The sequence below is a fragment of the Phoxinus phoxinus genome, assembly GCF_949152265.1.
Source record: "Phoxinus phoxinus genome assembly, chromosome: 25".
NCBI classification, from domain to species: domain Eukaryota; kingdom Metazoa; phylum Chordata; class Actinopteri; order Cypriniformes; family Leuciscidae; genus Phoxinus; species Phoxinus phoxinus.
This window is the reverse complement of record NC_136900.1, coordinates 20,046,067-20,072,473: the sequence shown is the minus strand read 5'-3', so window position 1 is coordinate 20,072,473 and position 26,407 is coordinate 20,046,067. Positions and strand designations below refer to the sequence as shown.

Here is a 26,407-nt window from a genome sequence, read left to right as displayed (position 1 = left end):
TTTACTAGTTAATGGCTGTCTAAATGGCACACTTTATATGGTCTCTGTTTGCACGTCCATGAAGTCCAGAGACCGTAGTGTGTCCTATTTGTTAATTTCAGTTTCAGAACAATGATCATGAGCATTGGCCACACTCTAAAAAATGCTGGGTTGTTTCAAATATGGACAAACCCTAACATTGGGTTAAAAATGTAATTAAAAAATGTAACCCAACGGCTGGGTTTGTCCAAATTTGACCCAAAATTGGGTTGAAACAACCGAGCATTTTTTAGAGTACCGTGTACACTAGTTTCTGTATTATTACCCAACAGTCCATGGCAAATAGTGGTCTGCAAATGCTGATGCTCCAAAACTTGAAGCTCCATAGATATATATACACTAACGTTTAAACGTTTTTTTTTTTTTTTTTACAGCTGGGTGAACAAGTAAACTTCATGTTCTTTCTATATTATACTCACTAGACGTAAGTAGGCCATTCCTCTACATTTGGAGAATTTCTGCATACTTCAACTAGGCAGAAGTAGGACATGAATTAAAAAAATCTAGACCGAAAGCATCTCTCAGTAGCGTAAGAGAACGACGTAAAGAGAAGAATGAAGGAGGGGTGAAGGATACGGATGTTTGGACTCTTCTCTAAAGGAAGAGAGGGGGCAATGTCAATCGTATCTGGAAGAAAGCCCTGTTGAGACACATAAGTGAGACAGTGAAAATTCAATTAAGAGGGACGCTGGGTGTTTTGGCACAAACAAACACACCCTCGCTGGACAAACGCAGGCACATGATGAAGGGCTGGTGGCCAGCGGTGACATTCGTACTGTGGTGTTTACTCTGTCATGGGGGATGGGTGCAAGAAAATGACAGCCCAGACACAAACTGACACACAGCAGGCAAAGCAAGCTCAACAGACACGTCACCTCCTCCCAATGTCCCTCTGAGCCTTTGTTTCCCATCAGCACCGTCTCAGGAGGCAACAACGAGCTGTTGTGTACCAACACTACTACATCATTTCAAAGTCGAGTATTCAAGCAATTGAGAACCAACAAAGTTGAGTAATGATCAATCCTCACCCACACTGTTTGTAAATGCGGTTTAATGTCATCAGTCAGATATGCTTGATCGACCTTTGAGGATGTTGTAGTTTTTGCTGTTTTAAATCTAACAAGCTAGCATTGTTTATGTATACTGTACGTACGTGCCTCAAACGTGGACTTGCACGTTATTTGGAGTAGGGCCCTATAAAATACAGTTTATTTTCCGTTTTGATTGTTCTGGATTCTGTTTAATGATTAAATTAAATATTAGAAAGTTAAATCTGACCCTAAATCTGTTCTATTTCCCCCAAATTCCATTTAAAAGTTTCTGGATTCCATTTTAATGGTTTAATTAAAATGATAACTAATTAAATGTATATACGTTTAACAATTTAACAGTTTATACACATTTTTTACAGCAATTTTACAGAAATTCCGTGTTGTCAGTTTTTCTGGAATTATGATATAATACAAATGTATTATAAAAAAAATGGTGGAAATAAAATGAAGGTATCAAACATTTAAAATTTAAATATCTTCTAAAATGTAATTAAAAGAAATTTTAACATGCAACACAATAAAGGTTTACTTTTAAAACTAAAACACGGAGAGAAAATGGTGATTCTAAAAGTACATTCTACTGTACAATAGTAAAAATATATCATTCACCATTTTTATTTAGGTTAAAACAAACTTTTATTTTGACAGGTTGTCATGAAGATCTTTAAGTTTCTGTGTGTTATAATATATACGAGTTTTTCTCATACGAAATGGTGAAATGCTGGTGATGTGGTTCTCAGAACAGCTAGAGACAGAAGTTGAGCTTCAGTGTGTGTGTAGTAGACAAAACTGTGGCGCTCATTCACACAGAGACATGCAGAACATGCAAACCTCATATGTAAATAGTATTGTAATATTTAAAGACACTTGTCCATATCATGATTTGATTTATTGTACAGCCCTGCTTTTGATTTATTACAGTAAAATATCTTTACAGGTAAGACAACCTGCCACCTCAGTGTCGACATTCATCTGTGAAAAATTGCACCTTGCTCCATGTGTCACTCTATAACAAATTACATTTCATTTAGGGAAATCTTTGGAATTGTCTTCATGTAAATCACCTGATGGACCCCTCTAGATTTGGGTCAACTGATGTTGCATTAGCTGAGCTCTTGTTCAGATGGCTGAAAAGTAGGACAGAAACAAGAGAGAGACACAATGAGAGAAAAGGAGAGGCCCGGTTCTGGCTCAGCCGGCTCAACCTACCGCTGCGTTCTAAGCCATGTTGGTTGTGTCTGTTCCCATGCCAATCCGTAGAGAGTCCAGGCCCAAACACAGAGCCTTTACTAGAAAAGGATTGGACCTGAGCCATGCATACAGAGACTGCTAAAGCTAGCAAGCGAAATCTGTTTTCTGCCTTTACTTCAGTGGACAGTATTTTTTTTTTTATGTGGGAAAATGTCACGATTTACAGGCATTAGCTGGGGATTTTATTTTGGACTAAATCAGAAAAGATAACGTGTTCCTCCCATCATTCAGAAACAAACCATCAACGATTTTTGACAAATGTATAGTAATTGGTCATTTAATTCCATACAAATCAACACCTCTGAGTTTAAAAGAAGAAATTGGCCCTTTTCATTTTAGGAAAATATTTTTGGACATTTTTTATTGCTGTAGGCTGTTGTGTACGGACTACAGTACATGAACAAAATAATGTTCCCATCTAACCGCAGAAAGAGAAAAAACTAAAAGAAGACTTTGAGTGTCAATACCAAAGTTTCCATTTCACTTTTTGCAAAATTCCGCAGCCTATTTCCAACCAATTAGCCTTTTACCCAAAAACTTATTTTTTTTTTTCGTTTTACAAGCATGTCATATTGATGTCATCCTCCAGTATATAAAATAATTGTCACGTTTATATAGTTTTCTGTATATTGCAAATTCTGCACATCCAAGATATCCACAAATCTATGTAAAATGGAGAAACTAATGAGACCATGACATTTTACGGCTTTTATATCGAAACTCTTTGGTCATTTTTGTGAGAGAGATGCTAACGGTCTAATCAGATTCAATGAGCTATGCTAAGCTATGCTAAGCTATGCTAAAAGTGCTACCGCCAGACCCGGAGATCGGCTGAATGGATTCGAAAACGGTAAAACTCAACTGTTTAACTCTAGGGGAGTTGTAAAATGAGCCTATTTCCAAAAAAAGTGGAGCGTTCGTTTAAAAATGTGGAAATGAGCGAAAATAATCTAACACAACCTCTTATTTACATAAGGAAAACATATGAACCAGTTACTTGTTTGACTAGTAAAATGATTTGTCGTGCAAGCCATATGTATATAACACATGTTTTACATTTGTATTGTATACATGTTGCCATAATAATAGACAATTTAAAAGGTTATTTCGCCCCGCTAGCGACAGCCCTGGTTAGACATATATGATTGGTGCATGAACCGTTTGGCATCTAAATGCAGAGATTTTATGAACTTCACCAATATATGTATTTATCAGTGTGATGAATATGAGGTAAAAAATACATGCACTTTTCCGCCTTCAATGCCAATCTCTCTCCGTCAGGTTTGTTTAGACGCCTGCTGGCTGTGAGAACTGTATTTTTGAGTTTTCCGTCAGCTGGTGGAACAAACACTTGCACGGTCTGACTGGCGGCTCTGCGGATCCAGATCACGAGCCGAGGCGTCAGGGACGAAGTTAGAAAGGGAAGGAGGGGGTGACGAAAAGCGCTCTCCTCACGACACTTAACCCCACTCGTTGTTTCCATGCGAAAAGACTTGACCTGAACCAGCAGAAGTTAGCCCTCCTAGTCCTCATGCTAGAGATGAGATGGGTCCACCGTGGCCGACCTCATTGATCTTTGGGAGTATTTGTGCAGAAATGGAACTAATGTGTCGGACGAACTAGCATTAATAAACCCGTCTAAAATTAATGAAGCCATTTCCTCAAATGCCATAGATGTGAAAAGGAATCGAATATGCAGATAGTTTTTTTCTCAGCTAGTAAGAACTAATCACTCATTTCAAAGTGGTTCATTCTCCCACAATGCTCAGCCATGATGCTTAGTTCTCCTTTAAAGGAATATTTAATAAAAATGTCATCATTCTCACTGTTACGAATCTTTTTTTTGTTGAACACAAAAGGTGAATTTCTGAGGAATATCCTGGATGCTATTTAGTTTAATTGAAGCAAATGAGAATTAGAGCTGTCAAGCTTTCAAACTGATAAAAGTAGTCCATATGACTACAGGCAAGTCTTTTGGCGTGATATGGTACACTCTAAAAAAAAAAAAAAAAAAAGTTGCTGCCTTATATTTTTTAAGTAATCAACTTGGATGTTTATGTCATTTCAACTTAAATTAAACATTACACTGACTTTAAAAAATGAGTTGAACTTTGTATAACATAAAAAAGTTGAAAATTGCTTGATTTATTTTGATGAGGTAAAGCAATGTAAAAACATGTTGCCATAACTTATTGATCATATAATTTTTACAGAGCTTTGTGTGAGAAACAGATCAAAGGCTGTTATTAAAACTCCACTTCCAATTGTATTGGAAAAGAGCAATAAGCACATCATTTAAAACATCTCCTTTTGTGTTCCGCAGAAAAAGAAAGTCACACGGGTTTTAATCTAAATAAATGATGAACTATCCATTTAAATATTCCCATTTGCTTTAATGGAATCCCGATTATGATCTACATAACAGTGCCTTGTACCTTGTGCGACTGGAGTTATTACCGAACACGTTGACATGCTCTTGATTATGACTTGAGTCTTAAGCAGATCCGGTACATATGCTCTTTCCCGTCTTCCGTCCGGCTTTTAACACACACACACACACACACACACACACACACACACACACACACACACACACACACACACACACACACACACACACACACACACACACACACACACACACACACACACACACACACACACACACACACACACACACAAGCTAACCATTGTGGCTGGAGGAGGAGAGATTGGAAGTGAGTGATTGAATAGCCTTTTCTACTCTGCATTGAAATTCAGTCATTGAATCTGAATCAGGTTCCAGCAGCAGAAGCACTTCCCGTGACTGCGGTTCAGTGTAACAGTATCCCTTCACTTTGGGAACATATGTTTATTAATAATAAGGCATGTGTTTGTGGATGATATCAGTTTCATTTCTTTAATCATTTCTTTTCACAGTAAATAGGGAACTAATACTGGAATTATTCAAAACAGAGGACCTCAAAAACGTTCCAATATGGGTTTTATTTAAAAAATAAAAGCTGTTTGTTTTGAATTTCAACAGAAAACAGTGCATCTTGTAAGAGAATTTGATATATTCACAGAAAATCTTGACAATAGATTCAGTTCACAAAACCCGTTTAAAAGATTCATTCATAATTCAGACTTAGTTCTAAAGTCAATCACTGAATATATTTTTTTAATACTTTATTTATTTATTTTATTTTAAATAAATTATTGTTTATTATTATTGTTATTATTATTATGTTTATAATATAATATAATATAATTATTTTACCACAATGCAATAGATTTAGCTTGACCTTTCATTTACAGTCTGATGAATGAACCTGAAACAAACTTAAATGATTCATTATGTGGCCAAAATTTTCACAGTTTTACACAGAATTGTATTAAAAAGGCAAAATAAACATTTATTTCTGAGATGATAACTGAACGCCACTCACAACATACAATCTAGTGAAGCCTGTTTAGCATATGTTCATACTGCATGTTTTGGGTGTTTAATTTAGGTGGTTGTGAAATTATCTTTTAGATATTTTATATTTGGTATCCATGAAAACTATGATATTATGAGCTATGATGATATCTATGCTTATTCTTATCCCATTCATATTTTTATGCACAGCTGAGCCATCATAACTCTCTTAAATTATCTATGCATTTACTGTACGGCTGTGATTAATTGTTTTTAAAATATTTTATTGTGGGCTGCTTCTTTTTTTAAGGCTTTCGTTGACCTTTTCGTTGACCTTTCAGCCATTTAGACGGTTTGTATTGCAGCTTTGTCTTGTACAGGAAATTCAAAAGAGGTTTTCAGTTCACAGCTGAGCACATTATCATAAAATGTCTGGTTTGGCAAATGTACCGTAGACTCAATGTACTGAATAAGCCTCTTACCTCATCAGTCATGTGTAGACCAGACATCATGACATTACGCTGGAACAAGATGTCACATCTAAATCTCGATCTCTCTGTCTGGTTATCCAATTTATCCAGAACTTGATTTCAAGTCCACACAAAGGTAAATGTGTGATTTCATATTCCATTAAGAACCAGAGACCTCGTTTTACAAGCATGTCTTTTGGCAGAATGTTTACTATGTGGGTCTTTACATGCTTGAATATAGCCTACTGATTTTTAGAATTGCATTAGCAATTATTTATTGTAAAGACCCCATTAAAATTGCTCAAAAAGCCCAATTATTTCCCCTGTGTTGAGGTCTTTGCTGTTGAAACAGGAAAGGTTGGATGGAACATATCGTAGCCTATAGACTACATACATGATTTGCTGCTTGGTTTTAGGGGGCGGGGCATTCTTATTCTGGGGAGCCTTTGATTGGACAAAAATCTGTGCAGTGCAGGATGAGTCATCAATCATTTTTATCCATTTTCCCAGAAGAAAAATGTGTGAACAAATGTTAAATGTGTGTATCTGGTAAGAGTTCATTTAGTCAACTTTATGCAATATAAAATTATGTTTTATTTTTATTCTAGCAATTTTATATTTTTAATATTATTATAAAATAGTACAAAAAAAAATTACTGAAAAAAAATTAATCATAAAAAAAGTAACATCTATTGCTAAATTGGTGTCATAAATAAAAAAAATGTTTGGTTTTAATTATATTTGGGAAAATATTTTTCTAGTCATAAAACATCAAAACACTATTTAAAAAACTAAAAACAAAACAAAACTAGCCAATAGACATGATTTGGTGCTGATCAGGGGGTTTTAGGGGGCAGGGCATTCTCATTCTGGAGAGCATTTGATTGGACAAGAATCTGTGCCGTGCAGGATGAGTCATCAATCATTTTTTTTTAATTTCCCAGGGAAGAGAAATTAATAAGCATACATTTTAAATCTGTATATCTTGTAAGATTTCATTTTGACAACTTTTTGCAGTACACATAAAATATGGACTTTACCCTCATAGCTGATACGCAGACTAAAGGGCACACAAATGCAACTCAAGTGATCTTTAAATAGTTTTTTAATTGATCTTTTAATAATTTGTAGCATATGGGTTCTCTGTATTGAGGCCATGCAGTGTTTAACCACATGACAGATGTGTAAACTGAAGTGCGAATGAGTCTGGTATCTGTGAAGATCTGTATCGGTGAAGAATCTGTTCCTGTGAATGCAAAGGCACGCAAAACACGATCACAGAGACAAATTATTCATAACTGTCTTTAATGTTGCGTGGCTTGTCATTTCCACCCACATTTTATTTTGTTGTTGTGACATGCGATGAAAAGGAGACTGGCCGTCATTCACTACGCTTAGTTATTTCTATTTAATCACAAAACAAATTCAAAACGTGCTAAGATTATTATTATTAAGAATATTTTTGTAATATTGTCATAATGTGATAAAAGTATCAATAAATATAATTTTAAAAATAAGTATATAATTATAAATAATAAAAAACTTTGCCAGAGTTTATATAAAAATATAAATGTATCCATAAATATAAATTTTTCTGGAATTTTTTTTATTATTATTATTGATAAAATACATAGCAAGAATCAACTGTAAATATAAATATCATTAGATATATTATTACATTAAAAAGTATCTAATTATATATTACTATTATATATTAGAATATCATTATATAACGATATATGATATTTGAATTTGTTTTATTTTGGCAATTTTGCATTATTTGTATTATTTGTTATTTAATTCATAATAAAAAACAAAACAAAAAAAACAGAATTAAAGTGACACAAAAACAGATTTTTTTTTTTTTTTTTTTTTTACAGCTAAATCCTACAATTTAAAGTGGTTTGATAAATACCTTGTTTTTTGTTTATATGTGCTTGGAAAAAGTTGCTGTCATGCTTACAGTGGTGTTTTGTTTTGAATTAGTTTTCCGAAACCAAGAGTTGCGGTAGCTAATGAAAATATTATGTCATCATCACCCTTATTAGATTGCACATTGGAGTCTAACTTGAAAAGCTGGCATTAAACTGAGCCCAGCAGAGGGGTGTGGAGACTCCATCTGGTGTTCCTGGCATCCAGCGGGCACAGTGTTGCCCTGCCCAGCCTCACTGATCTCCACAAACACAGAACACATGCTTCTGCAGGTACTTCAAGTCACCATGAAGTTGACCATTTCTATTTTTTATGGAATATTGCAGTATTTAGTGTAAATGATTTATCCGTGCACCGACCCTGGTGTTATATTAAATCAGACAATTTGATCGTGAACATGTAGGAAATGCAGCTTACAGGATCAGTTTCTATGAACAAAAAAACATCTGTAATATAGTGGAGAATACTGAGTGTTTGTTTTGGGCTAGTTGAGTCGAGATGCCTCAAGCAGCTGGGCTGTTGGCCGATTTTAGTCAGCAAAACACAAAACCCCATACCTCCCCTGTGCAGGTGCAGGTTACGTGGGTGAGGTGAACCCATGAGGCCGTGCGGCCCATAGAGACAGATCCATTCACGTCTGAGACAAGAGACTGAGAGGTTTGACAACATACAGTATCAAGTCTTGTACTTTAGTGCTAAACTCAACCTCAAACTCAAACACACAGCAGACGATTTATGCTGGGTGGATTTCAGTGGATTTTATCCTCACCAAGGCTGCATTTATTTAATCAAAATACAGTATTATCAAGATTATTACAATTTAAAATAACTGTTTTCTACTTTAATATCTTTTGAAAAGTAATTTGTTTCCGTGATAGTAAAGCTACATTTTCAGCGTTACTCCAGTCTTCAGTGTCACATGATCCTTTAAAAATCATTCTGATAAGTATAAGAATATGGTGCTCAAGAAACATTTATTATTATCATCAGTGTTGGAAATTATAGTTAAGGTGCTTAATATTTAATAAACAGCATTCATCGGAAATAGAAACTTTGGTCACATAGGTTCCAATTCTCACTATTAACTAACTACGACTTTTGCCTCAATAAACTCATAATTACGGCTTATTAATAGTTAATTAAGTTTAGGTATTGGGTTGGATTAAGGGATGTAGAATATGGTCTTGAAGAATAAGGCATTAATATGTGCTTTATAAGTACTAATAAACAGCCAATAACATAGTAATGCATGCTAATAAGCTAATAGTGAGAATTGGACCCTAAACTAAAGTGTTACAGAAACTTTTTTGTAATATTATACATCTTTACTGGAACATTTCTATATGATTTTCACACTTCACGTCCCCAAAAATGTAAAAATAAATATCAATACAGAAATTAAAAACATGCATATTCAAGTCACCAGTATGAATTGCATTTTTTAATGTATTTTTGAATAAATGGGCAGATATAGACAAAAAAAATAACCTTTGTTCAAGTAGTTGGTATTTCAAACGTTATTACGAAGGTTTTTTTTAAGTAAAATCTCCCTTTGTGACTTGCCTTTTTCCCTTTTTGATAGCTTGTGTCATTCTTAAAGCCTTCACTTGAACAGAGGAGTGTTTCTCTCTAACTAGGTCTGAGAGACTGAATCTTCTCCGGCTTGTTGCTAAATATAAAGGAGGCGCCGTTTCACAGGAGGGTGCTGGTTCTTCTTTTAAATCCCTGTACACTTTAGTGTTTTCTGATTTGTCTCACAGCAGCAATGAACATGGATGAATTAGTTGCTTGTATTAGCCGACAGCTGGGATCGGTAACCTGCAGTAACAGCTAGCCTAGCGATGACAACATTGCTTCTGAATGTTAGCATGCTAACAATCTGAGCAACAGATTGCATACCATCCACTCTATATTACGGCAATTTGGATTTAATATTTTAATATTTAGGACTGATAATTGGTTATTAGATAGTTTAGTAAAAGGCCATCTGTTTAGAATAGTTAGCATAGTTATCCTGTGTGTTTTTGCTGACTCACATCCTCATCCACTGGAGAAATGCTTCTGTATGGTCATGTCCTTTTTACGTGTCTCCGTGAGGATGTTCTGGTATGTTATGAGTCCATACTTTCATCATCGGTCATCATCCACAGACATAGTGTTGTTCGTTAACTGTTGTCCTCCAACACATTGATTATTAGTAAGCCACGCCCTTTTCCTGTATGAATATTTATAAGTAGGAGTCACCAGATGGGAAATCAGTGTTAATGTTAAGGGGTGATGTTTGACGGAAATAGTGCAGTGCGAGCACCTTAGTCTCAGGGAAATTCTCACTTGTCAGCAGCGCAAACAAGCGTGTCTACAGGGATTCAAGCTGAGAATTGGAATTTAGCTTCAATTAACGCCTAGCTATTAGCGACCATTTAACTGTAACAAAACTAGATTGTTAGATTTTCTGTAGAAAATGAGTTGTTGGTTGTCGCGCAATGACTTTAGATCAGGTTTTTGTTGGTCAATTGCGTAGTCTATTTCAGTTGCCTCAAAATATCAACGCGCCAACAATGCGCCTGAATACACTTCGTTCTCACACCAGCACATCCATGAGCGCACAAAGAGGCGCAAATGCATTTGCTATTTCGAAAAACGTGCCGGAGGACGTGAAAAAGACAACCGCGAAAATGACACCGCGCCTGGCGCTGCATTGATTGGTCCCCTGAAAAAACAACCCGCGGCAACAGTGTAAAAATAGCCTAATTTGGCGGGAAAACCACGTACTGGGGAACGCTGGTTATGTACATGTAGGAAGTTATTTGGCTATTGTTGGGATGTTTTGAATGGTTACTACTGGCCTAAATCAAAAGTTTGCACCTAGAAAATGTATGATTCCTGGCTCACTTAATGTTCGTTTCGAGTTTTCAGTATTAAGTTATCACTCGTTTGATCTTTGGACTAGTTTCTCATTGTTACCAGACAGTAAACAGGCTACAGTGGTTTGGTATTTTTCTCTTTCTCTCTCTGTTTCTCTCTACCTTTCGCCTGATGCTTTTTCTTGTGGTGACACAGGCTTCAGCACGGAAGCAAGTTCTTCTGGTCGTGAGAAGCTTCTGCACGACACGCAGTAGACCTACAACAAACCCTCCACATTATGCAAAAACACACTGTATCGAAGACTGAGCCAAATGAGCCAGCGCTGGAGCCATAATTACACTCATCTATTTGTTCTATCTTCATAATCGTCTTGCTGTAACTGCAAAAGTGATTTATGAGGAAAATGTTTGTTTAATGTGTGTTCAGTAGTATTAAGGCACATGGGAACATCGGAGAACTTTCAAGATTTTTTTCTCACATGATACACATGAAGAGTTGTGGTTATAATATAATATAATATAATATAATTAATGTATAATGTTATGTAAAATTTCAAATTTTTAAATTGTTAAAATATTTTAAATTTTATTTCTGTTTTTTACTACAGTGAAAATTTATAATTATTTTAAAAGATGATAATTATTCATATTATTACTATTATTGTCTCTACTGTATATATGACAGGTAGTTGGTGACATATATATATATATTTTTCATATTTCATAATTGAATTTTTTATTTAATTAAAATCATTAAAAAATCATAATTTTTCACACAATTATTATTTCTGCTCACACACACACACACGCACGCACGCACACACACACACACACACACACACACACACACACACATATATATATATATATATATATATATATATATATATATATTTTTTTTTTTTAAGAACAGAAAAATGTATTAAGAGTGAAAATTGTAAAGTCACTCATATTGACTTCAGATGGTATCAGATGGTATACCTTGGTACTTTGTTACTAAATGATTACCATATTCCACTTATCATTTTTAAGTTATTGTTATTACAATTATAGCATGGTATTACCATAGTACATGTCCCAAAAACATCATAGCCACATGGAAATGACTGATGCTACGGGAACAGAATAAAGATTTGTTGCTTTGAATTGAAGAATTATTATTATTATTATTTTGATAAATTATGATTTTATCGAGACCTTTAAAAACAAAAAAGATGGAATGAGTTCCTAATCAACGTTACTGTCGATAGAGCTTAACCTGCAATATTTAGCTTTTAATGACTCGATTAATATGAAAAACAAAAACAAAGAAAGCGCGTCATGCGAGGGTTTGAATGGCTCCTTGTATGCAGTCAGTGTGCCAGTCTTAGAGAAGGCAGCACACAGTTTTGTAAACTCTGAGTCTGGCCTTGTTAAAGCACACATGGATGAGTGAGCACTGCGTGACATGTCCTGAGTCTTATTTTCATCGCTGGGCTTGTATCCCAGAATTCCTTGGGGTCGCTAGACCTGCAGCTGTGTCTCTTTGGCTTTGCAGGTCTATGAGGTAATCGGCTGCATGTTGAAGGCTCAGAGTCAGGGAACGCAGCCAGGCGTGTGTGTGTGTGTGTGTGTGTGTGAGATGTGTATGTACCTGAAGAGCACCTGTGGAAGCGGTAGTAAGGAACGTTTGAATAATGCAACACACACAGATGTTGTGTGAATGCTGTGTCTCCACTGGCAGGTGTGATCGATGTTGGTCATTATGTCCAAGAGTGTCAGCAGAGCTCTTTAACCTTTCTTTACCAAAAGCTTCATAGATCAGCGATGGATTCATTTGAGTATGTACATTCATCAATTTTTATAGACATGACAGCAGTGTCGGTTCCATGTCTCTAGACAAAATAAAATATGTTGGGCATATATTGTTAGCGTGTGGCTGCTATGCACAACAACAGGTTAAACTCAAGATCGCTGCAGACAATTAGTAGAAATCGCAAACCACACCAAGTACAAAATGAGAACTGACAAAGAACAATTGAAACAGGGGTATAAAAAGCAACTAAACTATATACAGGTGGAACTAATGGGTGGATATACAAACAAACAAAGGAATAAATATAACCAAGGAACCAAATTTAAACAGAACGGAGAAAGAGGAACTAAAGGAAACAAGGCAGAAAATTAAACATTAAATTCAACAAAACAGAACATAACCCACAAATAAATGCATAATATAATATAATATAATATAATATAATATAATATAATATAATATAATATAATATAATATAATATAATATAATATAATAGCATGTTCATTTCTGTGATTCATATTTTCTCATAAAAGTTTAATTTATATTTAATATTGTTATTTTGTATATAATATATTAAATGACATTATACTATATCATTACATATATTTGTATGTATGTAAATCCAGTTACAATTTTACATTATACATTATACATCAATATAACAATATATATATATAGTTTTATATATATATATATATATATATATATATATATATATATATATATATATATATATATATATATATATATATATTTATATAAATAATAATCTTCATAATAATATAATATATATGTATAGATATTAAATATTATATTATTAATAAAGAGATGATTCATTGACATTAAGTTTAAGATTTGAACTTATATTATATTATTATCAAGTCAAATTTAATTGCATATAGTGCTTTTTAAGCTTTACAGAAAATCATGATGTTAATGTGTAATATCTTAATATCTAATTTTATTTAAATAACAATTGAATATTAATAAGAAATATTCCATTTATAAATAATAATAAAATAATACTACTGAAATATTAATTAATACAAAATAATAATTTATTAACATATACCATTATATTTTATAATATATGATTGTGAATCTGATACATATTGTATTGAGTTTTTATTATTTTATTTTAGTTTTAACAATCATATTATTATATTAAATTATTATAAATTATATTATAATTATATTATTTTTGTGCATAACATTGCTACAGTATATCATTACAATACTGTATATTATGCTGCATTTGTACAAAAATATATGTAGATACATTTAAGTTCATATTAGAGGTTTTTTTTCGTGTGTGTGTCTTAATACCTTTAAAAAATTGCGCTCGCACACACACATGCACTTACTCAATGTACATATTATGTAGAAATTGTGAGTAATTGCTTCCCATAATTCTCACACTTGCTTTGCATATCAGTTGGGTGTGATGGCACATTTTTCCACCGCTGCCAGACGTCTGACACTCTGAAAATAAACCTCGCAGCCTCTGAGCGCAATTCTGAAGGTTACTGTGTTAAATTTAGCCGTGGAAACATTGATGATCAGCGGGAGAACAGGGAAATGTGATGAATGAGTGCGTGGCTGTTGTTGATGGTGACAACGGCTCCTTTGTGGACTGTGAGCTGTGGCCGTGTGGAAAGTGTTTTATATCGGAGGTGGGGGTGAGAGCGAGGGTCTTTCTCGCACTCACACTTTTACTGTGAATGTTTTCCAGCTTGTTAACGTGGGCTCTTAAATACTAGAAGGCTTCAGGTCCTTGTGCTCCCAGGTCAATGCGACATGATGACGTGTAAGCAAACTGGTTCATGTTTTCTGTGAATGCACATGTGGGTGGAAGTTATAATTGTTTGATAAATAAAGTATGTTCTTTTTTCAGTTTTTCGAATTATCTCCATTTATACTTTTTAAAAGCTTTCTTTGGAAACCGTGGGTGGTAAAATGCCCTTTTCACAAGATGTGGTAAAATAAGTCTGATGTCCCCAGAGAGAGTGTGTGTGTGTGTGTGTGTGTGTGTGTGTGTGTGTGTGTGTGTGTGTGAAGTTTTAGCACAAAATACCCCACAGATATTTTTATATAACATGTTAAAGTTGTCACTTTTTGAGGGTTTGTAAACACGCACTGTTTTGTGCCTGGCCCTTTAAATGCAAATGAGCTGCTGCAGAGGGCGGGCTTTCAAGATCTCACGTGTGTTAGCAGCTGATTACCTCACGCACACACACTAACATGACAGAAACTGTTCTGCCTTTAATGGTAAAACGGAGTCAGACAAAGATGGAGAGACTCAAAAAGAAGTGACAACTTATAGAAGCAACAGGACGTCTCTGAATGGTTAGTTGATGAATTTACGTTGCTGATGTGGAGTTAACTATCTTCAATTAGCATATTCTGTCATTGTAATCTATAAACCGCTCCTATAGGAACTGTTGTGAGATGCACACAGAGTGACTTTCTATTACATGTGAAAAGACAGATGCTAAAGTTTGAGCTGACTCGCAAATGTACTCTTTTACAACAACTTTCCTCTTCTCAATATGGACTGTGTTCATGTATTTACATTTTAGGGTTGGTGATGTCACTAACCCGTGAGGAATGTAGTGTAGTTCCTTCCAGCCGTTTGTTGTAAGTTAGTCCTTTTCTTTAAAAGCAAAAATCTTCCTTTGCTGAATTAGAAATACTATGTAGATTGCAAACCTGTGAAGAATTATTGTTCTCCAGTGTTATATATCTTTATTTTTATAAGTTGTAGGCCTATATAGTCAACATTTGAAGTGGATCAAAAAAAGTTAAGACAAGATCGGGTATTGTATAACTTGATGAAATGTTTTGATCCACTTCAAATGTTGACTAAAAAATAGTTTTGTCAGTTTTTAGGAGCATTCTGTAACACTTTATTTTGCAGTGTCCTTGTTACATATGTTACATACCGTAGTAATAACAGTAAATGATGCATATTTAACTTACATGCAATTATTAACCCTCAACCAAATCATAATCCTACCCTAACCCAATAGTAAGTACATGTAGTTCTTCTGTGTGCTGGATGAAATGACAGGGAGGAGAGGGACATGTACAGCATGCACAGCTGTGAATTATGTCTTGTGATTCTTGCTTGTCGAGGTTACGGCGGCTCAAAGGACTCTTGCTGTAGAAACTGCTGCCGTCTGAGACTTTTGGGCCTGCTGAAGCATCAAATATGTATTGTGTATGCATAATGTTTCTGTGCCTGTAGAATGACCTCATCGCTGATAGTGTACACACGCACACACACACACACACACACACACACACACACACACACACACACACACACACACACACACACACACACACACACACACACACACACACATCGCTTACAAATAATACCATAGTTTCCACAAAATTACTTTAGTTGCTACAGTTACTACTGAAAAACTATCATAAATTATTATGGCATCTCTTTTTCTGTGGTTTTATTTCTTATTTGACACTGGCTAATAGCATAATTCAAAATAATTTGTAAAATGATTAACCAACCTACCTAATTTTAAGCCCTGGAAAAAATATCTCAGGAGTTTGTCTCAAAATGATAAAAAAAAAAATAAAAAAAAAATTGCAATGATATTTTTACTCTTTTCAATTCAAGTCTTGATTTTGAAGATTTTTACTGACAAACAGTGTAAATGACTGTAAATGATGGTGGTGTAAATTACATTTATTTATTTATTTATTATATTATTAATAAACACATAATTCATTGATATTAAGTTCAATATGTGACTTTGTGTCCTCTCACAAGAAATAGTCATATAAGCAACAACTACTCATGTTCGGGAATATTGAAATCCTAGAACTGGTCCTGTGGTTTGTGAGCAAACACACACACACACACACACACACACACACACACACACACACACACACACACACACACACACACACACACACACACACACACACACACACACACACACACACACACACACACACTCCGTCATCTCAGAAATACCTTGATAAACTCGCTGTGATTCATGTCTGTTATTAGATGGTTGACAGGCTTTGTCATCTGTCATGAAGGAGAATGATGTTCCTAGTTCATGTAAAGCATTACATCACTGTGATCAGTGAATACTGGGCTCAAGCTTCGGTCTTCACTCGGCTCTCACATTCCTCATCTCTACTACTTCAATTCTGATCTAATCAAATGTCCCATCTATCAAAAATGGATCTCATTGCCCCCCCCCTGAATGTTATGAACATTTTCCCGCAGTATCACTTTCAACACTTGAGCACCAAACCTTTGAACATGTATAATATTTATTAAATAATATATATACATATTTCAACACTGAAACGGGGTAAACAAAAAAAACTATGCTTTTAAAATGTGGCAAAATAAATGAAGGCAAAGTTGTTGACACAATTTGAATATTTTGTTGATAAACGTGTGTCTATAGCTTTCACTCTCTGTTTAGTGATGTTAGTGACTGTAAAAATGACATTTTTTACTTTTCACTTTCCGTTGCAGCTATGACCACTGCTGTGTTTGAACAAAAACAGCAAAATAAGATTGCTGGGTTTTTTAAGAGGGTCAGTGGGATATTGGGTCACACTTGCATAATGTGCCTAAAGTCAGACAACATTACTGTGGTTTATAGGGCACAAGAGTATGTGAGATTTGTGCGCTAATCGGTTTTCTCTCTCGTTTTCTTATTCTAGGCCTGCGTTTAAGCCCGAGTCTCCCTCACCTGCCAGCCATGGACTAGACCAGAGGAGTGTGTGACCGCAGACATAACCATGGTGGAGAGGTGGCTGCTCAACTCCCATTGAGAACACAGAAAGTAAGAATGCCTTTATTCATGTGCTCGTCTTTTATTTCGATGGTTTCAGAGGAACTTCACGAGGCCCACGCGGAATCAGTTTCCACGGAAGCTTGATAAAAGCTCAGCAAATTTACATAGGATTTTAATGCCGGTCATTGCATAATTTTCATTTACATTTTTCTGCACTGTATTTGTTGATTTACCTGGTCTTTAGTTGTGTAAATGTTGAAATTATATACATTTTATAGTCACGGTATGACGAACTCTAATATTTCAGCTGCTAGAAACTGCTCTTTGTACAATCTTGTACAAAATGTTTTGTAATTTTTACTAATAATTATTTTAAATAAATGTGTGGTAATCATATACAACTGCAACTTATTGTTTCAAACTGGAATTCATTGGTCAAAATATACAAAAAAGTACACTGTAAAAAAAATATTTTCATGATTTGTTATCACAACTTTTTATCTTTTGTCAAATCAACTTTCATACTGTAGAGATCTCAGAAATTAAAGTTAGCATGTTCACTGAAGATCTAGAGGGCTATTTCTGTTATCAAAATGGGCACAAACCATTTTTAAAATGCGTTTTGAAACACTAGCAGAATTTTTTATATATATAATGTATATATATAAATTGGCTGTGGCCACTTTAATCACAACATAAATCCCGATCTTAAACACATGCTAGAAAGGACATTGGGCTAAGATTGCACTAAAGTTTTTTTGGGCTGTGGCTTTTGACATATTCATGTTTGAGTTTTATCGGATGAAGATCATTGTGATGGTATTTGCCTTTATATATATATATATTACAGAATGGGTCATTCGGGGCAGTGGTTCCGTAATTTAAATTCATGTGAGGTGTTTTATAAACGGTTATACCCAAATACAGTACATTCCAGTGGTTTAAATATGGAACCGCTGGATATTTTGAGCTAATGGTTTGAGTGCGTTACCGAACTGGTTTTGCTTACGGCACGGCCCAACGCAGCCCCATACGTATATACCTCACAAAGCAAAGAGCAGGATGTAAGTGGGTCAGCTAAACTGCTGCTTAAGTGCTGGGCTTTCTGATAAATAATGCAAGGCATATGACAAGAAAAAAGTTTCCTTATCTTGATATGATGGAGATATATATGTTTTTGGTGTTTTTGGTGTTGTGTTTAAACACAAAAACATGTAATGATAGATATATACAGGTTCAGGATTAGCCGTTTCTTGTTTGCTTTCTTGGATGCATTGCATAATATATTATTGAAATATAATCAATATGGCGATATGGCTTAGTGCGACTGTCAAATAGCATTTACATGTGTAGTTCATCATGATACATCTCATGATACATCTCGCTGGCAACTCTTCAAAATAACAGCTTGATGGTTTAATGTTTGAAAATGTAAAAAATATTATTAGTGTTAGTAATGTCATTTTACAGTAAGATATTTTTTTCGGGGGGGATATTTTTACAGTACAATAGTATTATTACAAGATATTTCTTATTTTGTTTAATATTTTTATTTAAAAATAATCACAATTTTAACTTTGAGTTTATGCTTTCTGAAGTTGGTTCTTGTAAAAAGTAAACACCAGTATGAACACCCAAATTTTGAAAAAAGTTTGTTCAGCCTTACAAGGATTTTACTCTCAAAAACGTCCCGAGCAGTACTATTCCAGATATATAAAAAAATATATTAAAAAAAAAATATATATATATATATTCCACTTTTTCAAAAATCACCCCACTCACTCTTGAATGATTAATTATTTCCAAATTTAAGTAATCTAGCAAAAAATCCTGTATCTTTTAATATTGCAGCCTATATTGCAGAAAAACAAAAACAACATTCCAATATCATGCAGCCCTAATAGTAAGTATGATATAATTGCTAAATGATTTTAAATCCATAAAAAATACAATCATATTTCAAAAGCAAAATTCCTGAAATGTTTACAACTGAATATTGAGTTATTATACAGTATAGATTGTATGTATATATGTTATATTTATAATATGTTCTATATTTGTATTTTTTTAATTTATTTTTTATTTTCACACATGTATTAACCACACAGGTTGTGTAAAGGTCATCAGGCTTTCTGCGATTATATCATTCTGCCATCTGTTGGAACCTGACAAGATCTGGCATCACAGATGTGACCTACAGTTTCAAAAAGCACAAAAAGAAACCAGCCGCCGGTATTGTTAATGTGTTCTGTCTCTTAGAGGGTGAATGATCTAATCGTGCGTTTAATTCTGCAGGGTTAGTCAGGCTTCTCTAATGGCTGTAGCAGAATGTTATTACAGGTTTTGTAGTCTTACTCAAAGTGCAGTGGATTTGAATCGTTTGGAAATTCGCTCTCGGTTGTTCAGTTTAGATTCGTGGCCGAAAACATGCTTCATGCGAGTGTGCAAAAATTAGGTAAAAGTTAGATTGGAAGTGTTTCTGTGGGACCTTTGTATAATCTGCGCTTTTTTTAAAAAAACAGCTAGCTATTAGCATGCTAAATACAGCACTGCTGCTAATAATTTAACTAGTGGGACGTTCAGCTTTTTCTGTTGCACTCCGTAGTGGGAAGTTAAGCCTTTTCTTCACTATAGGCAGCTCCACATTCCTCTAATTTTTGTGTCATGCTCCTTAGATGGTGCGGAAGCTGCTGGCCATCGGTCCGGTCGCCTTACACACGGCACACGCGCACGGATAAACAGTCCTCTGTTATTGCAGCTAACCTGTAGGTGTTGCCCCCTCCCGCCAGCATAGTTGGTTTGGACTGATCTCACCAGCATCAAACAATGGCGCATTTCATAAGCCAGTGACAAAAATGGCCTTGAGCAGAATGTCACAGCCAATATAGCCCAGCATAAAAATCCCACACGGCATAATGTCATCACAGTGTTGAAACATCACACCAGTCTGTCCAGTGGTATGACTCACTCACATGGCCATGTGACACTGCGAACACACTGCGAACACACACACAACTGGTTATTGACCCACCACAACTTAGGGCCAGATTTACTAAACAGGGGAAATTAGCATGAGAGCGCATGCATAAAAGCTTCCATAAAAGCGTTGATGGGAATGGAAAGTTCTGCGACTAACGACAAATTAAAGAGCATAGAGGCAGCCGGATCATTTCCATAATGACCAACGCAATCTACCAAAGCAGCGCAAATTTGCGTCTGGTTTAAGACATGCTTTTTTGGGGGCGGTAAATAATGGCGCAAATACCAGTAAATTGACAAGCGGAAACCTTAGTAAATCACCTTGCATGATTCATTTAAACATTCTCCTCCTAAAAATTTTGCGTCTTAAAGGGAAAATCCTACAAATGCATATGCAATAAGGTCAGCCGCAAAAATAACTGTCCACGCCTTTTCACCGCTTATTTTTCACTGTCTTTAGTAAATCCTGACATTAGTTTTTTAATGCCAAAAGAGCGCAAGCTGTTAGTAAATCTGGCCCTTTATATCTTAAGGCCTGTTCACACCAAGAACAATAACCATGTCTATAAGAATAACTATTTGTGTCCACACCGATGCATGATATTAATCTGTTTATCATAAGCACGTGCTGCAGTTTTGCTGCCTGTCGCTTTAAATTCTCGAGCACTTTAAAGTCGGGTGGATTCTGATTGGCTATCAATGTTTTTATCAGTTTTCAGCTGAAAAAAATAAAATTTTGAAAGTGATTCCACTGATATGGTTCCTCTGTGTCGTTATCGTTATAGCTGTGGTGTGGACTCTGCTATTCTTTTACATTTAGAAGGATATTTTAAACTATATCATTATCGTTATTGATATCAAAGTAACATTCTTTAGCAACACTGTGACCTTAGTAAAAGCACAATATATCTCACTTTTTCTTTTCTCTAATTAAGCCACATTATGCCCAACAGCTGCGTTCCACATTGTCTTGGGGAGTCTGGAAGTTTGTTAGTATTCCTAGCAGTACGGTGGGTTAATCATACCCAGTGTCTCTCCGTCAGCTGTTGTGAAATCAGTTTCTAGACAGTTTCTAGACAATCCTCCATATCCATATCACTCCATATCACTCATTCCTCAGGGCCTATGTATCTCTGATTCATTTGAATGTGATCAATGGCAAATTTCTAAGTGCATACTAGCTTGATGTACTGGCAATGCTTCATTTTGTGCTCGGCCCATGTTGTTTTGTTGATGTTTTGTCTTTTTTATGATGTTTTACATTGATTTATATGATATTTTATGTTATTTCTGTGTAGATGAGAGTGTGAAGCTGCAGGGCAGGCAGCACAGCCACATGATCCCATGACTCTGGACATGGATGCGGTCCTGTCAGACTTTGTTCGGTCCACAGGGGCAGAACCGGGTCTGGCACGAGACCTGCTAGAAGGTAAGAGACCTGATCTGCACTTATTTTTCTTATTTTTTGGAATGATGCTTAAGTATTGGATGATAATTTTGCTCAGATGTCTTATTTTTAATATTTTATTGGTTATTAGTTTTAGATGCATAATGTTACATGGTAATGGTACCTCATTTAAGGGCCCTAAAAATATTTATGTAAAATATAAATATTTTACACTAAAGTTTGACAACCAATCCAAATATTTATCGTATAAAATTTAAACCATATATCTATTGTTCCTTGTTTTTTTTCTTGTAACATACTTTCTAAAGCATGCTGTGGGTTTGTGGGGACGGGGGGGGACGGGGGACGGGGGGGGGGGGTAATTGAGAAAGAATTGAGAAAAGTCTTGTGAGAAGTGTCAGTGTCTCCATCGTGGCATGACTGGCCATTCACACAATAAATCCCTCCCATGGTTTTTATGTGGGTTCTGCATCCACAAATCAGTTTGAACAATATTGGTGTTAATGGGAAGAGTAATTAAAAAGTGAAGAACTCACCAACTTTATGCCTTTACACTTTACACCTGCTTTATGCCACCTTAAATTACTTAAAAGTAACCATAGTTCCTTGAGAAGGGAATGAGATACTGTGTCTGATGTTGACGCTAAGGGGATGCCTCAACTACTTAAATCTTGGTGCAACGTCACCCTGTGGCACGTGATGGCATACCACGGAAGCTATAAAGGAAACCCTGAACAAAGCAGCGTTAGCTTCTAACTAGTCTCAGCCTCAGATATCACACCCACGGACCGTTGACTGAATGTCTGATGCATATGGCACACTTAACTGGAAACACTTCAGGATTTTCAAAGTCGTCACCTGGTTGGTTGAGTTTTACAGGATGTCCGGGAGACGTGTGTGTCGCTGTCTGTGTGACAATTTCTTTAATGGTCCGCCTGGAAACAATGGCATGACGCCAAACACCTTCCTGGAAGAAGAACACCGTCGTGTTTAAAACTGTGACAATGAGCGCTTACCAGGATCAACTAAATGCTGGATTTTCAAAAGAATGTAAAGTTTGCAGCTCCCTTGTTGCAATAAACTTGCACAATGTTCTTCAATTAATAATATACAGATGCACACCGTCTGTTATTGTTGGGACATCGACTTTACATTTTACATGATGCGGGCCAAAACAAACTGTGATTGGTTGCATTACACGTCACTCAAATGTCTTCTTGGGAGGTTCTTGTCCAATGAAAGCTGCGATAGAGTCCAGACCTTCTGCTGTCAGTCTGAAGGTCTGGCTACGCGAGACTAACTTCTGACTGGCTAAAGCAAGCCGCTCATAGGCATGCAGGAAGAATGGCAAGGTGACGCAGTGTCTCATTCCCTTCTCAGGGAACAATGGTTACAGTTGTAACCTGAGACGTTCCTTTTGACGGAACTCCATGCTGTGTCTGATGTCGACGCTATGGGGAACGAAATACCCCATTGCGCCATACTGACAAATGCCTGTCTTAGTGTGAAGCTCTCTGGGCACAACTTAGGACAAGAGCATTTGAGACCCCGGTGCATAGTCCAGGCCCAGGCTGTAAAAATCTATAAATGTGTGTGGGGGAGACCAGCCCTGGGCCTCAGCCCCTGCCTCGACAGGATGTCTGCTCCCTGATTCAGGAACCCAGGGATATAGACTGCTCTAAGGGAGAGCAGCTTGCCCTGAGCTCACAGGAGGTCTGGTGTGCCAGTCTGCAATGAGGTTACAATCTCAGACCCGCCTGATGATTTATGTACAAGACTACAGATGTGTTGTCTGTACAGACAAGAACATGATAGCCTCTGAGATCTGGGTAGAAGTTCCTCAGAGCTAGAAATAAAGCCATCATCTCCAGTCAGTTGATTTGCCATGAGAGATGATACCATCTCCACAGACCTCGAGTTGAGGACCCAGCCTGTGAGGGAAGCGTCTGTTGTTAGCATTTTGCAATGACACGAAGCCCCTAGCACAGGTCACAAGGACAGAAAACAATGTTTCTTCCACATCACCAAGGAACGAACGCATCTGCGCTTAACCTTGATCACATGAAATGGGTTACCCCTCTGGGAAACCCCTTGGTTTTGAGCCACCACTGCAGTGCTATCATTTACAGAAGGCTTTATCATTTGCCATGAGTCCCAACAGCTTTTGAAACTGTTTCACAGGTATGGCCTGGCCTAGCCTGATTCTCTTGGGGCTGGAGATGCAAGAGGAGAATGGCTTATTCCAGGACCACCTCTGTCTGGAGGTCTGGAAAGAATGGTAGGCCCAGACGTGGAGGTTGTGTTTTACAGGGCAGGAAACGCTCATCTAGCTTTCTTTTAGAACACGCCTTCTCGACTGGCCAATCAAGGTTCAATTAGGCCACGGCACAAGCGACAACTTCCACCAGCTCCTCATAAGCAGAGGATAGAGGTTGCAAATTCTCCAAATCCCCTGCCACGAGGCTAACGATATCCACCTCCTCAGAGCTGGATAACGCTAACATCGGGTTCTTACTCTGGGCGGAAGAGCGGGCTTCCGGATTAGAGTGCGGATCGGGCCGAATTTTTCAGTCCGAGCCCGGCCCGCGTCCGACAGAGCAGTAACCGAACCCGACCCGAGCCCGACAGGCATAAAGATATTTATGTTCGAGCCCGACCCGAGACCGGCAGTTAAAATCCCATTTTTTTCTCATACTAATGACAATTGTATGTTTGTTTGTGTGGAAAGCCCGCTTTTATTAAGCAACTGTAGGAAGGCACTCGGAAATGTCAATAGGATGAGCGCATCAGCGCGAGGGAGCAACAAGCACTCTTAACACCTGGCGCGCGCACATTATGCACGTGTTTCGTTGTCACGGCTACATAAACAAATGTCCGCACACAGGAAGACGGATGTTATGGTAATATTTTACATGTATTTTAATCACAAAAACGAACGTTTGCATCAAGTGAAAGCATCAGGCACATTGGCTACCTACATAATAAGCTGTTTTAAATTTAAAATGTTCAATGCCTTATCGCGCTGATGTGACCGAGCCCGACCCGAACCCGAACATCATTTCTAAATATCTATCCGAACCCGGCCCGGCCCGTCGGGTACTGGCGGGTCCCGTCGGGCTCGGGTCGGGTATCCATCCTCTATTCCGGATCCTGAGTGAAAGCGTTGAAACCTGCAGGTGAGAGCTAAGAAAGAGAGAGCTGGGCTCGTTTCAAACTCCTCTGCGAGCTCCATCTGCGACACCCATGATCCCAAACTACAAGGGGTGAAAACCTGGCCAATCTCATCAAAGAGGGCCTGGCGGGAGCGGAGCGTCCTAAGAGGAAGATGCTCACCGTGAGCGCAGTACATCTCTGTGTCTGTGACCACCATGCCACCTGCAATGTTTACCGAGCTTTGATGACTGATGATCTAAAAATATGTTGACTATTAAAAAAGAACAGCTAAACATCTGTTCACAATTTAAATAAAGGTAATCTGAAATTTGTAACTGCGTTTTTTAAAGTTTCTTTTTTATAGAATAAATAGAACTTGATGAGAAATATACTTGGTTTTAATAAATATAACATTTATTACATTGGTCATGTAAAAATACAAAAACTGTATTTTTTGATAGTGTAAGTAATAATGTTTATTTATTTAACCTGAAAATATCAACAGTAAGTTTAACTGGAAATGAACTTATATTGGATTAGAAAAGATAAAAAGCAGTGAGGACTTTGCCTCATTTTAGAAAATCACTACGTGCCACTGATGTACTGTATATATTGCTGAGAATGTCATTTTCAGTGTCAACGGTGCTTTTGATTTACAGTCCTCATGCTGAGATTGCTTTTATTTCTTTAATGGCTATATTAACTGCAAGAAATGTGTAATAGTATGTCAGCTACATTATTTGCAATGATTTCTTGCAGCTCAACACTTTTTAAAGAAAGTAAGCATCTTTTAAGATTTGTACCTCATCTAATATCTGAAATAAAGCATCATGTCGTACATTATTTTTTTTAATGTTTTTTGAATATATATATATATATATATATATATATATATATATATATATATATATTATATATTATATATATTATATATATATATATATATATATATATATATATTGAGGTTGATTATGATTTTTGCCTGAAGTGTGCTTCTGTGGAGTTTATGGTTCCGTCAAGCGCAAAATGCACCGTTAAATCTACAGTGCCACTGCTTGAGATTTCAGCTAAGTTATTTTCTCTAGTATCATATGTTGATGTGCAACTTTTCTTTTCATGATGTCTATTGTAATAACCTTTGTCTTGGCCAGCGCTCAGTATGCTTAGACCTGTGTTTCAACTTTCTGGTCTCTTTAAGCTTGTTGATGACGCTTTTGACTCGTTCCAGACTCACTTGAAGGTCCCAAGGCTTCTGCTTTTCTGCTGTGATAAG

The 26,407-nt window shown here is 36.3% G+C and overlaps 1 protein-coding gene across 4 annotated transcripts in view; it reads left to right on the top strand.

The window, feature by feature from the left end:
* The window catches only part of otud7a (OTU deubiquitinase 7A), a 79,881-nt gene that overhangs the window by 11,907 nt on the left and 41,567 nt on the right, over window positions 1–26,407 (top strand). For 3 of the 4 annotated variants that reach the window (XM_079603254.1, XM_079603256.1, XM_079603257.1), the window contains exons 2-3: window positions 17,521–17,642; window positions 21,872–22,002. In XM_079603254.1, the coding sequence (XP_079459380.1) occupies window positions 21,918–22,002 (85 nt within the window). In that variant the 5' untranslated portion in view covers window positions 17,521–17,642; window positions 21,872–21,917. Of the gene's footprint in view, window positions 1–15,045; window positions 15,151–17,520; window positions 17,643–21,871; window positions 22,003–26,407 lie in introns of those variants that run through there. The other variant, XM_079603255.1, reaches the window with a different exon arrangement.